Source organism: Amyelois transitella, chromosome 11 (genome assembly GCF_032362555.1).
Source record: "Amyelois transitella isolate CPQ chromosome 11, ilAmyTran1.1, whole genome shotgun sequence".
Classification (NCBI taxonomy): domain Eukaryota; kingdom Metazoa; phylum Arthropoda; class Insecta; order Lepidoptera; family Pyralidae; genus Amyelois; species Amyelois transitella.
The window spans coordinates 3,479,491-3,494,744 of NC_083514.1; the positions used below are offsets into that span (position 1 = coordinate 3,479,491).

Below are 15,254 nucleotides of genomic sequence, written 5' to 3' on the forward strand. Positions count from 1 at the left end.
AGCCCGGCCGGACGTCATCCGGATACCAGGGAAAATTATTAAATGGCTACCACCTAAGTGGATTAACGCGGCTTAAACCGATTTCGTATCGATAACCTAGATTGCTCGACGTAATAGTAAGCTGTTTAGTTTAAAAACGTACTTCTGCCCTTTAATTTCTATTTAACCAGTTTCTAGTTATTATCCAAGATCTCGGTTTCCAAGGAAATAAGTAAAAATCCTCTGATGAAATAAAATATTTCTAAAAATAGATTATCTAGAGTTTAAAGGATTAAATGAACATACGTTGATGAAATCACGAGTGCCTTAAACCTACGAAGTTTGCATGAAAAATTATAAATTCCACGCGACTTATGCAGAAGAAGTTTTCAGGGATGGTAGGGAGTGGAAAGATGTGAAGTCTCTGATTGATATAAATATTGATTATAAGCATACAAAATTACAAATCCCGATCTGCCGGCCCAATGCTTTTTTATTTGATCAAACATTCAGTCACGTCCTATTTAAAGCCGACAATTAGTCATGACTCTATTTTATGAAAAAATCTTATCAGAATTATCGAGACACTTACTAACCTTGTAATCATTACGGTCTTTTTCGCGCTATTCAAAAACTAGGTTAATCTGCAAGGATTTATAAGAGGATTTCATCATTATAAATACAGCTAAGGCTTTGTGAAAATCTGCTTTAGGTACATATGATAATGATCTCTGTGTGGCATAATCTTATTCGAATTAAAAGAGTAATAAAAAGGTCCCTTCTACTTATACTTAATGAAAACCATATTAATTAAAAGCGAAGCATGTACTTACATAGCGAATTTTAAAAGAAATCGCGAACATACACGCGGACCGAATACAGAAAGACCATTTTTAAGTCTATTAAAAAAATACTTTCCTTTATATTCGGAATTAATTACCTTATTTGCTTCAATCATATTTATCACGCCAAATAAAGCTGCTGCTACGTTGTGTAAACAACTTAAAAAGCTAAGCTGTTCAGATTGTATTTACAGAATTTTCCCAGCAATTAAAAGGTAATCATGGTTTTCTAAGAAATGAGGCAGAACAACTCTTACAACTTTATCAAAATTGCAGTACATTGCACATACATAATCGGGTTATTTTATTTATTGCTATATCTCATTGATCAGAGTTACCTACGAAACATAGAATTTTTTTCTGGGAATTCCCAGAAAGATTTAACGAAGTATCTGTTACTTTCAAAAGATAAGATTTTATTCGTATGAGGATTTTAAACGAATACTTACTCGTTATTCTTCTTGAATTACAATCTTTCCCCTCTCATATTTGCATGTCCCCTGTTGCACCCTTCGCCTTTATACTTAAACTTGTACTCTGGTACTTCGGAATTATTTTCACTTGCTCCGGTCCACAGTGCCTTTACTTTTAATAAGTTTATTGGTATTTAAAGCATCTTCAACGACGTCAAGTCAGCTTTCCTTCGGGCTGCCTCTTAATATTTTATTTTTTATTTTATTTAATATTTATTTATGTTAAATCAAGTCAAGATTGTCTTGTCAGTATGTCTAGTCTAGGCCGCCGAAAGTTGCATTTCACGAGTGTAACCTTTCGACTCCAGCGTGCGTGACATAACGTCACTTACATAAATTTGCTTCGCGACTTCACGCCTTATGATTTTACGACAATTGTATACAGGTATTTCATCCTCTCCAAACCCGGCTCAATTACTTTTTTGGGGATATTAATCAATATTCTCTTATCTAAACTCTCTCATTCCTGCACCTTCCTGCTTTACTTCGGAGAATCCGTTTTCATCCCACACATTTCTCCTTACTTTGTCAGGTTTTCATCATCATTCCTCAGTTTGAAGGCCCTTGGCTCTGATCAAGATAGATTATCAGGACAATTCAGGAATATCATTTGAAAGCGCCATCAGGATAATTCAATTATTTATTCGATACAACGATATCCGTTTCTCACCAAACTAACAAATCTACATTGTGTTATTTTTCTACACCAAAATTACCTTCACATCGGACAAGAAAAAAATATTTACCGATGTCATCAGTGATTGTTTTTTGATATCACTAAGTGGTTAGTGCAGAATTCACTGCAATTAAGAAGTAATTTGGAAAAAAAATAAGTACTTTCAATTTTTACAACTGGATTTTTCATTAACAGTTATGTACAGGGAGCCACAAAGAAAATTATACCTTAGTATCGTACAAGTATCGAGGAGGTATTAGGAGGTTGTATTTTTCTTTACATGCTTTGATCATAATTTTCACGTGCTGTAAGCAGTTACCTACCTTTTGTCAAATTTGATTATATAATTTTAAGCTATAATACAGAAATATTAAAATTAGTTAAACATTGATTGCAACTAAAAATGATGTTGATGACAGCTAGACAGTAACCCTATCAGTAATTTTTTTAGTCTATTAACATTAGTTCCGATCAAATAACGATGCATAAATGTTATTGCGGTTTGTATGGAATGCCGAGTGTTTGACACATTACGCTAAATGTTCTCCGACAGATATAAAAAAAAGAAGTTCATATTTCTGTTATTTTAAATTCCGAATCATTAACTGACCGCAATACCACTATTTGTCATTAAAGGTTAGCCAACATATAAGAAAAACTTCAAGAAACAATATATGTATGAACTGTGACATAGTCTACTCGGTAACATTTAAACGCTGAACTTTAACAGTGAAAAAGTGAAATTGAACAAAATGTGTCATCGACAGTTATGTGTTGTGTTGTATCTGGTGAGCTGGATCGCAGACTCCAACACTGTCAGTTATAACAACAATCAGATTTTAAGCAAAACAGGTAATCAATTATCTTTATTTTTCTATTTCAGGTCAACAATTCATTGACTTTGATTTGACTATCTTTATTTCCTATTAAGCACTTTTGCCGTGCGGTTCTCGGCACCAATAGAAAAAAGAATAGGACCACTCCATCTCTTTCCCATGGATGTCGTAAAAGGCGACTAAGGAGTAGGCTTATAAACTTGGGATTCTTCTTTTAGGCGATGGGCTAGCAACCTGTCACTATTTGAATCTCAATTCTATCTTAAAGCCAAACAGCTGAACATGGCCTATTAGTCTTCACAAGACTGTTGGCTCTGTCTACCCCGCAAGGGATATAGACGTGATTATATGTATGTATGTAAGCACTTTTAAATATACAAGGTGACAAAGAATTTTTATTTTTCTCCTTTAATTAAATAATCTTTATTATAGCTTAGTTTATGAGCCTTTCGTACATTGAATGTGAAAATTACTCATGAGTTATTTTTCTACACAATCAGTATCTGAATTAAAAAGTTATAAGATCTTTACTAAAGAGTCAAAACTACCACGTATACAAAATTTATTGTGGGTTTCTCCATCATAAGAAAGTCTAAGATTTCGTCCTTAGCGAGACCTGAGGTCCAAAAACAAGAATGTTGCTATTATGTTGAGAGGCTGTCAAAGTCAAATCAATCAATGATTGCTTAACGATTACACCCGGAGATCCACACAAACACTTAAGAAACATCCATAATATGAGTAATTTTACTTTCGCTACCTACATTATGCGTTGTCTCGATCGTTTAATTTGCTTCATCGTGGGCAATTCCAAAGGCTTCATCATCACGTACACTGACGTATTTTTTTACATAAATCAAATTGATAAAATCAGTTAAATTAACCTAATTTAATTATAATACTGCACATTCTCGTAATCATAGCAATGTGTCTAACTTTTTATTCTTTTTTTACTCCATATATTACATAACACACACACACATACATATATCTCTTGCGGGGTAGACAGAACCAACAAAATGCCACGATGTATGGCTTAATCATAGAATTGAGATTCAGATGAGTTGTTAGGACATCGCCTAAAAGAAGAATCGAAAGTTGATAAGCCTTTGATTGATTTTTACATTTTGAACGACAAGAGAAGCATGAAAGCTTGCACTTGTTAAATAAGCTCCTATTTCCTTAGTTGCCTTTTATGACATGGAAAGATGGACAGTTCCTATTCTTAAGTGCCGATAACCACACAGCACTCGTCCATACTACTATTACCATCCATCTTTATATATAAAACTCTTCCGTTACTGAGTGACTGACTGACAGACAACGCACAGTCGAAACTACTGGTCGTAGACAGCTGAAATTTGGAATGTAGGTTCCTTGGGATATGTAGGGGAGCACTAAGAAAGGATTTTTGGAAATTCAATCCCCAAGGGGGGAAAAGGGGTAAAAACGTTTCTATGAAAAATCTTATTCCTTGGGTTTATAAACTTGAAACTTGGCATGAACACGTACATAGGCAAGTAAATATGTTTGACATTATAAGTTTTTTCAAACTACCCTCCAATCGTGATTTAGGGGGTGCGATTGGGTGACTGATTTATTAACGCACAGCCGAAACCGCTCGGTATAGGAGTCTGAGATTTTGAACAGAGGTTCCTTTAGTAACATAAGTGAGCACTAAGAAGGGATTTTTGAAATGTCAACCCCCAAGGGGGGGAAACGGAATAAACTGAGCCGGGGCTGCGGGAAAGTTCTAACGAGATACCGTGGCCCCGGAACGCAAAGGGCAACTGAAGGAACGAGGTGGGTTTTAGTCAGTAAAAGTCTGACACTCCCTTCCGTTCCGCCCAGAGCGGGAGAGGTCATTTGATGATTTCCCATCCTTAAAAAAAAAGACTTTGTATGACAACTTTCAGTCGTCTCTTTAACATACATAATTAGGGTAAGGTTGCTTAAGTCGTACCCCCTAAGGAAACGTTACTCTAATAATTACTACAATTGAAATTAAACACAACTTCTTACATCTGTCGAATCTTTATTTAGTTGCCTTTCCATCAACGTTTATAGACACTAACAAATCTTTCATCAAAATAGTTAAATTAACAATTTTAACAAACCTGCTTTCGGTACGACTAAGGCGCCTCAGTTCCTAACTCGTACCACCTATAGCCTAAGTCGTACTTAGAAAATAGACTTCAATGAAGTCATAATAAACTATATAGAAATAATACTGAATAACAAGAGATAACTTGAAACATGTTTTGGTTATCAAGAAGTTATAATATCGAATCTACTTACTAACACAGATATCACAAATATATTTTTTAATGGTAGTTACTACTTTCTACACCAGCGCATAGGTCATGTATCCAGACTTTACATTTTATGCACTGGATCATGTTTTCTTCGCGATCTTCTTTACATAGTTGGCATAACCATGATGCTTTAGCTTTTATTTTTTTGTTTTTCTTTATTTCTTCTTTTAATAAGTACTTTTATTAATTCCTTTTTCAATTTTGATTTTTTCATATCTAGTACAGGCTTCTTCTTCTTCTTTATATTTTCCTTGGCTTCTATTATAGAGCCTGTTCCATATCCTCTTGCTTTCAAGTATTGTATTTTATCTTTTTCATGCTATGTAGTATTTATAACCTGATAAAAAAATAAATTAATTGTTAAATAATTTTATTTATACCTAAGTCGTACCGGTACGACTAAGGAATTTAGCACAGGTACGACTTAAGCAGAGGGGACTTCTGAATTTCAAATTAAAACAACTAATATAACCTATAAATATCTCATGTTTGAGTATACTTAAACTATTGCTAGATACGCACTCTAAATAGACATTGTCAAAGAAATAAATTAACTATCGCTATCCTGCCATAAATAGCTTATAAATATGCCAAAAATTGTAATGCAATACGTATAAAATACTTACTTTTTAAATATCTTCGTTTCACGAAGCCGAGCAGCGTTCCACTTGTTTGAATTTGTTTGCCTGACTAAATAGTTCAGATAAATGTCATCAGATGGTGCATTTTTTGTGTATCAAGTGAGAAATTACCGGGGTACGACTTAGGCGGTGGTACGATTTAAGCAACCTTACCCTATGTACATACATGCATAACATTAATAACATCACGCCTTTAAATCCCTATTTTGTGTTAACACTACCCATACAAACAGCTAAAAGGAAACAAGTGAAGAGACGAAATTTGTCCGCATCCATTTTCACCTAAATTCTTAACGTTAATGAGATTTACTTTTTATTATCAGGTCAACCTAATAGCCTCACATGTACGTATAACTTCGTAAGAATTTTCTTTCAACTCCTAACCGTTGAGGAATTGTACCTTCCATCATCAGCTCATTCACATGGGATGATGACTATCAGACGCAAATACTTAAACAGAAGGAAATCCTGTAAGGCCTCTTCGTCCTATAAATCCTGTTTTTTTTTTCTTTTGAGACGATGATTTTGTCTCGCTTTTCTTTTTCTATATAGATTTGTATGTATACTAATATTATAAAGAGGAACAATCTATTTTTTTATATGTTTGTTTGTTTACACATGTAATCGATAAACTCCGAAACTACTGAATCGATTTCAAACATTCACCATTAGAAAGCTACATCATCCCTGAGTAACACAGGCTATATTTAATTCCAGTTGTAACAAGATTTCAGCCTGTGGAAGAAAAAGCCCTGTCGAGATCATTAAAAAACGCTATATATAACCGAATTACACGTGGGCGAAGCCGCGGGCGGAAAGCTAGTAGATTATAAAAAATATATTAAAATAAGTAATATAACAGGGAAAGTGGGGCATGATCTAGAACACGGCATCTAAGGTCGTCGCCGACATCATGGTCACGTAAGAATTTCACAAAAAACGTACGATGATGATGGCTGTTATGGTGTTATAATTTCAAACTTGATAACGAGGCATTAGATAACAAGTATAACTATGTACGTGCTTCATTGTATTGCCAACGTAATGGATCCTCAAACAAGTGTGTTTCGATTTTCTATATGTTTTTCTTAACGTTGATTTTGTATTTTTTTTTTTTGTTTTATGTACAGTGTATTCAGATCTCTGAACCATTTCCGGGTTCGAACCTTGGTCAGGTCTTAACAGAAAACAGAAAACAGCAAGATTCCCGGCACAGAAGCGCCGGGCAGCCAGAGGGTATCGTGGTGAAATGCCTGCGATCTCATGATGCCCTCTCAAAATGGCAAGAAGGGCGAACGGAGGGGTTTTAGTGGGTAGGCTGGTATACTAGCTGCCAGGAGTCCTACACTCTCCCGGGTGAAGACCCGGGGGGTTGTCCGTAAAAAGGATTTCCCATTCGATAACAAAAAAAAAAAAAGGTCTTAACAGAAAACAAACATTTTCTGGTGTCATGGGTTTTCTTCATAAGAGTATTTATAATAATTATCCCAAAGCACAAGTTTTCGTTTTCAATGTGTTTGATATATTCTGACCATATTTTCACTTTCTGTATTGACCGGTTCAAACATCAAACAATTCCTTAGTTTTGGAGTGTTTTAGTCTTTTTTTGCTATTTCTCTTTCCATTACCCCGTAAGTGAGACGTGATTATTTGTACCTATATGTATTCATACAACCAACTTTTAATAGTAGACTGATATATTATTATGTCTTGTATACCTATCTCTATAATTATTGTTACGAGTAGGTACATGTCATTAGTTATTACACTTGTAACAATAGACCAGTGCCGAATAGAAAGTGATTATGAATAAATTGCACGTACGTCTTAACCACTAGACACTTGTCTTTATGTTTTATTTTGTTAGTAGATATATATCAGCGGTGATGTGGTGATAGTATGATTAATGATCTTTCATAAGTACAAGTAAGATGTAATTTTGATGGAAGCGCCAGCTTCTATTGATCAGGTAGCGAGGAAAATAATATAGTGTGCGCTAACTGCTTCTCTTCCCGGCAGATTGTAAAAGCCAATCAAGGGTAAGACTAATAAACTTAAGATTCTTCTTTTAGCGATAAAATTTGAATCACAATTCCATCATTAAGCTATACAATTGAACGTGGCCTTTCAGTCCGTTTCTGTCCTGACTTTGTCTACTCCGTAAGGTATAAAGACGTTATTATACGAGTATCTATGTATTTATGTAACTAAAACACATTTTTCTATACGTTAACACTACTATTATGTTTTTATCCCTTACCGGAAGTCGTAAAAAACAACTAATTAATAAAAAGTAATTTTTCGACAACAAAAATCAATGTGCCGTGTGGGAACCACACGGCACATTGATTTTTACATACATACATAAAATCACGCCTCTTTCCCGGAGGGGTAGGCAGAGACTACCTCTTTCCACTTGCCACGATCTCTGCATACTTCTTTCGCTTCGTCCACATTCATAACTCTCTTCATACAAGCTCGGCGGTTTCGGGTACTTTTGACCTGACCCTTTACCAGGACGTCCTTAATTTGATCAAGATACGTTCGTCTAGGTCTTCCCACTCCGACCTTTCCCTCCACACTCTCCTTGTATATCTGCTTAGTCAACCTGCTTTCATTCATCCTCTCCACATGACCGAACCATCTTAACATACCCTTTTCTATTCCTGTAACTACATCTTCTTTCACATCACAACATTCCCTTATCACGCTGTTCCTTATCCTGTCACTCAATTTCACACCCATCATACTCCTTAACGCTCTCATTTCCACTGCATTTATTCTGCTTTCATGCTTCCTTTGCCATACCCAACTTTCACTCCCATACATTAATGTCGGGACCAACACGCCCCTGTGCACAGCCAGTCGAGCCTTTTTGGATAGTTTCTGACTGCTCATAAAGGCATGCAAAGCTCCATTCACCATGTTCCCCGCGTTCACTCTCCTTTCAATATCACTATCATACTTGCCATCTGATGTAAACTTTGATCCTAGATATACAAACTCTTTCACTTGCTCCACTTTTTCTCCTCCAATCAAAATATTACATGCTGTCATTTCTTTCTCCATTTCAAAAACCAGTGTTTTAGTTTTACTTACGTTCACTTTCATTCCTTTCTCTTTTAAAGCTTCATGCATACAGTTTACCATCTCCTGTAACTCCTCCGCTGATGACGCCAGTATAACCTGATCGTCGGCATAGAGCAGACATTTGACGAGTAACTCATTCATCCTTAATCCACTTTTAGACTCTTTCAAATCTGTCAAACAGCTATCCATAAATAGGTTGAACAGCCACGGTGACGCAACACATCCTTGCCTAACGCCTTTCTCAATCTTAAACCACTCAGTGTGCGCTCCGTTTATCCTGACACAAGCACTCGAATCCTCATATAAGGATTTCAGTGCTCGTATTAAGAGACTGCTCACCCCATGCATAGAAAGTGCTGACCACAATTCATTCCTCTCAACTCTGTCATAGGCCTTTTCCAGATCTACGAATGTGCAATAGACTTTTTGACTCTTGGCCAAAAACTTTTCGGCTATGCACCGCAAGGAAAAGACCTGATCAGTACATCCCATTCCCTTTCGAAATCCCGCTTGAGCATCCCATATTTTGTCATCAGTTTCATTCCTGACTCTATTAATCAATACCTTAGCATACAATTTGCCGACGACGCTAAGCAGGCTTATACCACGATAATTTTTGCAGTCCAGCTGTGACCCTTTTCCTTTGTAAAGTGGCACGATAACAGCCTTACACCAATCTTTTGGTACTCGGCCGCTTCTCCAACACAAATTGAAAAGGCAGTACAACTGACTAGCTACTACGCCTTTTCCTGCTTTAAGCATCTCGACCGACACTCTATCACACCCAGCAGCCTTTCCCGCTTTCATACTCTTAAGTGCTTCCACAATTTCGAACATTTCAATTTCGCCTTCCATCTCATTCTCTTTTCTTCGCTATAGCAGAAATCTTTCTTATTTCCTTCCTTTTTTTCAAATAAACTTTCAAAATAGTCCTTCCATATCTTTAGTACACATTCTTCTCCTTTCACAACGCTACCATCCTGGCATCTGATCCTAGTCAGCTCTCTGGTTATAGTATTTCCTCGGGCTGACCTTACGGATTTCCAGAATACTTTCAGATTTGACTGAAAGTCTTCTGATAGCCTTTTATCAAAATCCTCTTTATACTCTTCTTTCTTTCTAATCACAGCTTTCTTAACCAAATCTTTCATTTTCTTATATTCCTTACGTGCTTCATTCACATCTTCATCTATAACCTCTTGCATTCTTAAGTTAACTTTTGCTGCTAACAAATCCAGCCATGCTTTCTTCTTTAATCGCACAAGTTCTTGCACATCTTTACTCATCCACGCATTTTTGTGATTTTTTCCTTTCCTTCTTCTACTTACACCACACACTTCAACAGCTACTTTCACAATTCTTTCTTTAAATTCCTTCCATCCATCTTCAATATCGCTCATTTCCTCTAAATCTTCAAATTCATTGATTTTTGTTAGCACCAATTAAAAAATAATTGGTGACTTTTCAAGACTAGTGGTTCTGTCTACCCTAGGGATTAAGACGTCATTAATTATATGTATGTATAAACAAAATAGACACCAACATTCCAAATGTACGAAACAATAGCAGACTCTTATAAAACATATGTAATCACACCAAACAATTCCCCATATGATTCCCAAGAGAATTCGTGCAGGCATTTTGGCAAAGCGAAATGTGAATTTAAAATACAGCATCTGACTCGAATGAATAATGCTGTAACTACAGTGACTATAAAGGCCACGCGATTAGATGTAAGGTCCGCAGAAATTAAGCAAAATTATTTTGTCAAGTAGGTATGGATCTAAACCATCGAGCTTGCATGAAGAGATTGAATGATGAATGTGGATGAAATAAGTATGCGGGGATAATGGTGGGTCGTGGGTGAATATCTTCTTAAAAAGAGAGAGATATATACTGAACAAACTTTTACAAACAGCTTGGAGATTCTTCTTTTAGACCATTGCCTAAACTAATTTCTAGTTTCGAAGCATATACATCGTTTGACTCGTAAAAGATAAGTGATGATCGTGTGCAGTGTTATTCTCTTGCACTTTGGAATAGGACCACTCCATACGTTTCCCATTGATGTTGTAAAAGGTTACTAAGGGAAAGGCTAATAAACTTGGGATTCTCTTGGAAAGCTAGCAACCTGCCACTATTTGAATCATAATAATTAAGCCATACAGTTGAACGGGGCCTGTCAGTCTTTCAAGACTGTTCACTGTAGGCTCTGTCTACCCCGCAAGGGATATAGACGTGATGATGTGAATGTATGTATGTTTTATCTTTACAGAATGCTCGAGCTGCAACGATGATGAGCTGGGCGTGACGCGGTGGACCATGCCGCTGCTGAAGACAGGGGAGAAGCGGTACTATTTAGGAATATTCTTTAAGGTAAGCATCAGGAATGTTTCTTACATTACCTAAAGAAACCATGTATTCCAGAGCTTTGGTTATTTATATATGATTTTAAATTAGGTATTAGGTCTATTATCAGTAGATAACTATTTTGTAAATATTTTCTTACTGGTTTCCTGGAATAGTTTGCAAAATACGATAAGGCCGCCTTTTGTGCATTACCTTATGGAAACTTATTCCATAAGGTTATGCACACATCAAAATATAAAGCATGTTATATTTTGATGTGTGCGATAAATGGCATTATATCTTAATGATGAGCCAAATTTCCAAAATGCTTTGGGGAATTAAACATTTTCGATATCCACAACTACAAATGACATTATAGATGATAGCTCAATTAGTTAAATTTTATCCTTTCGGCCGTCTTGGCATCTCAGTTTCGCAACCTTAATCACCTTCTACGTTTGTAAGGCATGCACGTTGCTAAAAAGATACATAATTATGTACTAGGTATCATGACTTAATGCAATTTTTCAATGACAATGCCTAATAATCTTTATCATTAAAACACATTGTACCAATTGAATTAACAAATTGAATCGACTTAGAATCGATTTAGATTTCGACCTTGCATGCCTTTGTTGTTGCATTGGACGGACAGACAGACCTCGATTAGGTGTTATATAACTAAGTGAAACTAATCTGATTCGATAAGATCAAGATTTTAATGTATTATGAGACTATAATTATGGCTTCTTAAGTTACTAAAATATTTAAGCTAGTCGCTTCGCACGCGTAAAGGGAATAAACCCGTTAATTTCTCGTCCCGCGGGAATTACAGATAATCCTCGTTTAGTATGACCCTAGACCACTTAAGAAACCTACACGTCACATTTCAAATCCCTAGACCCAGCGGTTTGAGCTCTGCGTTTATAGACAGCCAATAGCTGCTTGATAGCATCGCTTAGAACCTAATTCTGTTATCAGTTTATCAAACAAACTCACAGAGGTGATTATGTGTGAGGCATGAGTTCAGATAATGGTACTTGGTTTGATTTGAGATGGAATAGTTAAATGATTATCTGCTATTATCAAAAAAGTAACATTCTTTAACATACATAATTTCCTTTTTCGTACATCATTATAATAACACAGCAGTACAACAGATCAATGAGTTACGTCACGCACGGCAGCCGGCCGCTGCGCGTACGCATCTCCCAATGTCGTAATGTTGTGTTTGATCGCCAGCTTTCTCTTTCGTTTAGTTGGGATTCTATTCCACTGGGAGATTAATATTAATAATTTTATTTGATTAACACCAATTTACCAATACTGATTTAATGGAACGCACTCCACCGTTATTGACTTTGCCTGAATATAATCCATAAACTTAATTGGAATTGCAAGTAGGCTCATATAATTCTCATAAAATTTCGCATAACATATAATAATTTCATAAGAATTAGGTTCTTAAGAAAAAGGACCGAAAAGTTAAAGTTCAGAATTCAAATATGCTTGCAACAGCGATTCATTTATTAACCAAATTGACATTTAAAAATGTCTGTGCTAAGTACTAAACGATTGTGTTACAGGCTCTTCAATCCTTATGATACAAAATATTTGGTCAAAACATATTTATAATCTTTTCATGCAAGCTAGGCAGTTTCAGGTACTCTTGTCCTGACCTTTTGCCAAAACAAAATTAATATAGTGTAAATTATACTCACAAATCAAGCCCGGTAGAACTTTACCTTTACTTCAACCACGCCCCGTTTATTTTGTGCCGTTGGTATTTTCATTGATGTTTTTTGTTATTTCACTTTCTTTGTAAGTATGGCTTGTTACTTCATACTTTTGCAAGTTGTCAACACGATAAGATGCTAATTATGGAATATTTCAACGAGGAATTTTTCTTTTCATGTGCCGACTTGTATGATTTTTGTAAGGCTTGCTTCATCGTTTGGAATCGAAGTTTTAAATGTCACGTGTCAGTCCTATTAATTTTTATTATTATTTGCTCGGTTTTTTTTTTATCAAAATAATTAGTAACGTAACGATTGTGAAAGATTATTTTGTTTCTTAAAATCATGTGAAGCCTTTATTTTTAATAGTATACGAATATGATAGTTTAATATCAGTGAATCTTGATTAAAGTATTTCGAGTCTTGCAACTTATCCTACAGAAAGATCCTTGACAGAACCAATCTTTTGTCTACAAAGATGATGAAAGAAATTATGTATGTGTTGTGTTGATGGAAGAACTTATATTTTGATTTTAATAGTCCTACCACACTGTGAATGTTCTGTTTTTGGCTCGAAATTTCTCATCCCGGTGCTGAATTATCAACATTGCCTTCGTCGCTATGACGTCATACGACAGTGAACTCTATAATTATGTCAGCAAATTACTTGCTTTGACGCGGCTCTGAGTTAACCTAAGCGTCATAATTAAGTCTGTAGTTTTAACCTCATTAGCTCGATGATAATTGCATAAACAATGTACGAGTAGTGACGAGTAGAAAGTACATTTTGCAAGTTGAGTAAACAATGGTTTTGAGGAGTGTTTGTTTGGAAATCAAATAATGATTTTGTAGAAAAGGATTTTTTAGTTATTACTCAGAAGACAAACAGATATACATCCCTCTAATAGAAAGTGGTTTTCATAACATGATAATCTCAAACATTAAGTGACCCTTGTATATTTTAACCGCCCTCAAAAATAAGGTGGTTCTCAGTATATCCTGTATGTGTATATTTGTTTGTCCGCGATCTCGCGTTTCGCTGTACCGATTTTTAAGTACCTAGTTTTCAGAAAAGTGTTTGTTACACTTAAGTTTTAAAAATATCGAATTGAGAAAAGGAGAATATCGATTGGAGGCGGTTCTCTTTTTACCAAAGTTTTTCCAAGCGTTTTCTTTCCCTGCCTAAGTTTGAGAAATTTCGTAGGCCAAGTTCAACTGGATGGCATATTAATAAAAGATTCACCGATCAAGTTTAGACGCCTTGCGAAAGGTCTGTCTAGTAATGTTTGGTCCAATAAAGAAATACGATTAATGCCAGTCGCAGTTTTCTCTCAACAGTTTAGTAAACTTTGCTTAGTTAACATTGTATTGACCCCAAATACACATAGTCAGTTTCCAGTACATTTGGCGTGCGTTATTACCGAGTCACTGAGCTGATTAACGCAGGGAACCAGGCTTCCGTGCGTGTGATTCTTCACCAGTCAAAGGTTTAGGAAAACAACAATGTCTACTTATATTTAAAATTATTAGAAGACCCTTCAAGAATCATTGGTCAAAAATTTCGTTTATTAAAATTTTAAAAAGTTTCGAGGTAATAGCATCCATGAATTTCTAACTTGATATCAGTAAATATAAAACTATAGGAATATATGTTGCGGGGTAGACAGAGCCGATAGTCTCAAAACATTTGACCATCTAACCAAAAATTTAAATAATCTATCTAATTTGACAACCACACCTTATTAGATTAGGTTCTCTCCCGTAGAAACTTTAGAAAATTGTTTAATATCATTCTGAAGATTTAGTCTATTCCTGTGGTGAATTTTGACAAAATCCGTATCCTTATCCGACAAAAACCTTATCAGAATCCGTCCAGTTGATTCAAAGACAGTTGTTAGCCTAAGGTGTTTCTTTTTTTGCTATAACGTACAAGCAGATGTTAAAAGCATTCATCATTAAAGGCGAATTTATCTTCTTTAGCGGCAACACTGAGGTATTACAAAATTTCAATCGAGTTTTGTAATAACAGAAAAATATAAGATTAAGGCGAAATTAATCATATTTTGAAGATTAATAGACAAAACTTTAATAATTTAATGTCTAGACTTTATTACTGCTGAAATGCCAGATAGAAGTATTCAATCATGGATTTGACCTTTCCGCCTGTTGTATTAACTGGTGGCGAACATACGTGGGAGAGTGGCAGAATGACCAACGATGGGCCTTAACCTTTAAATAGATATATTATAGGAGAGCTAAACAGCCAAACCACATTCCTCATCATATGTGGCGTTTGTTGTTATATGTTTAGCATGCA

At 35.5% G+C, this 15,254-nt stretch overlaps 1 protein-coding gene across 1 annotated transcript in view; it reads left to right on the plus strand.

Moving 5' to 3' along the window:
- The window catches only part of LOC106134923 (uncharacterized), a 57,379-nt gene that overhangs the window by 39,121 nt on the left and 3,004 nt on the right, over window positions 1–15,254 (plus strand). The window contains exon 4 of the mRNA XM_013335066.2: window positions 11,128–11,228. Coding sequence (XP_013190520.2) covers window positions 11,128–11,228 — 101 coding nt within the window. The remainder of the gene's footprint in view (window positions 1–11,127; window positions 11,229–15,254) is intronic.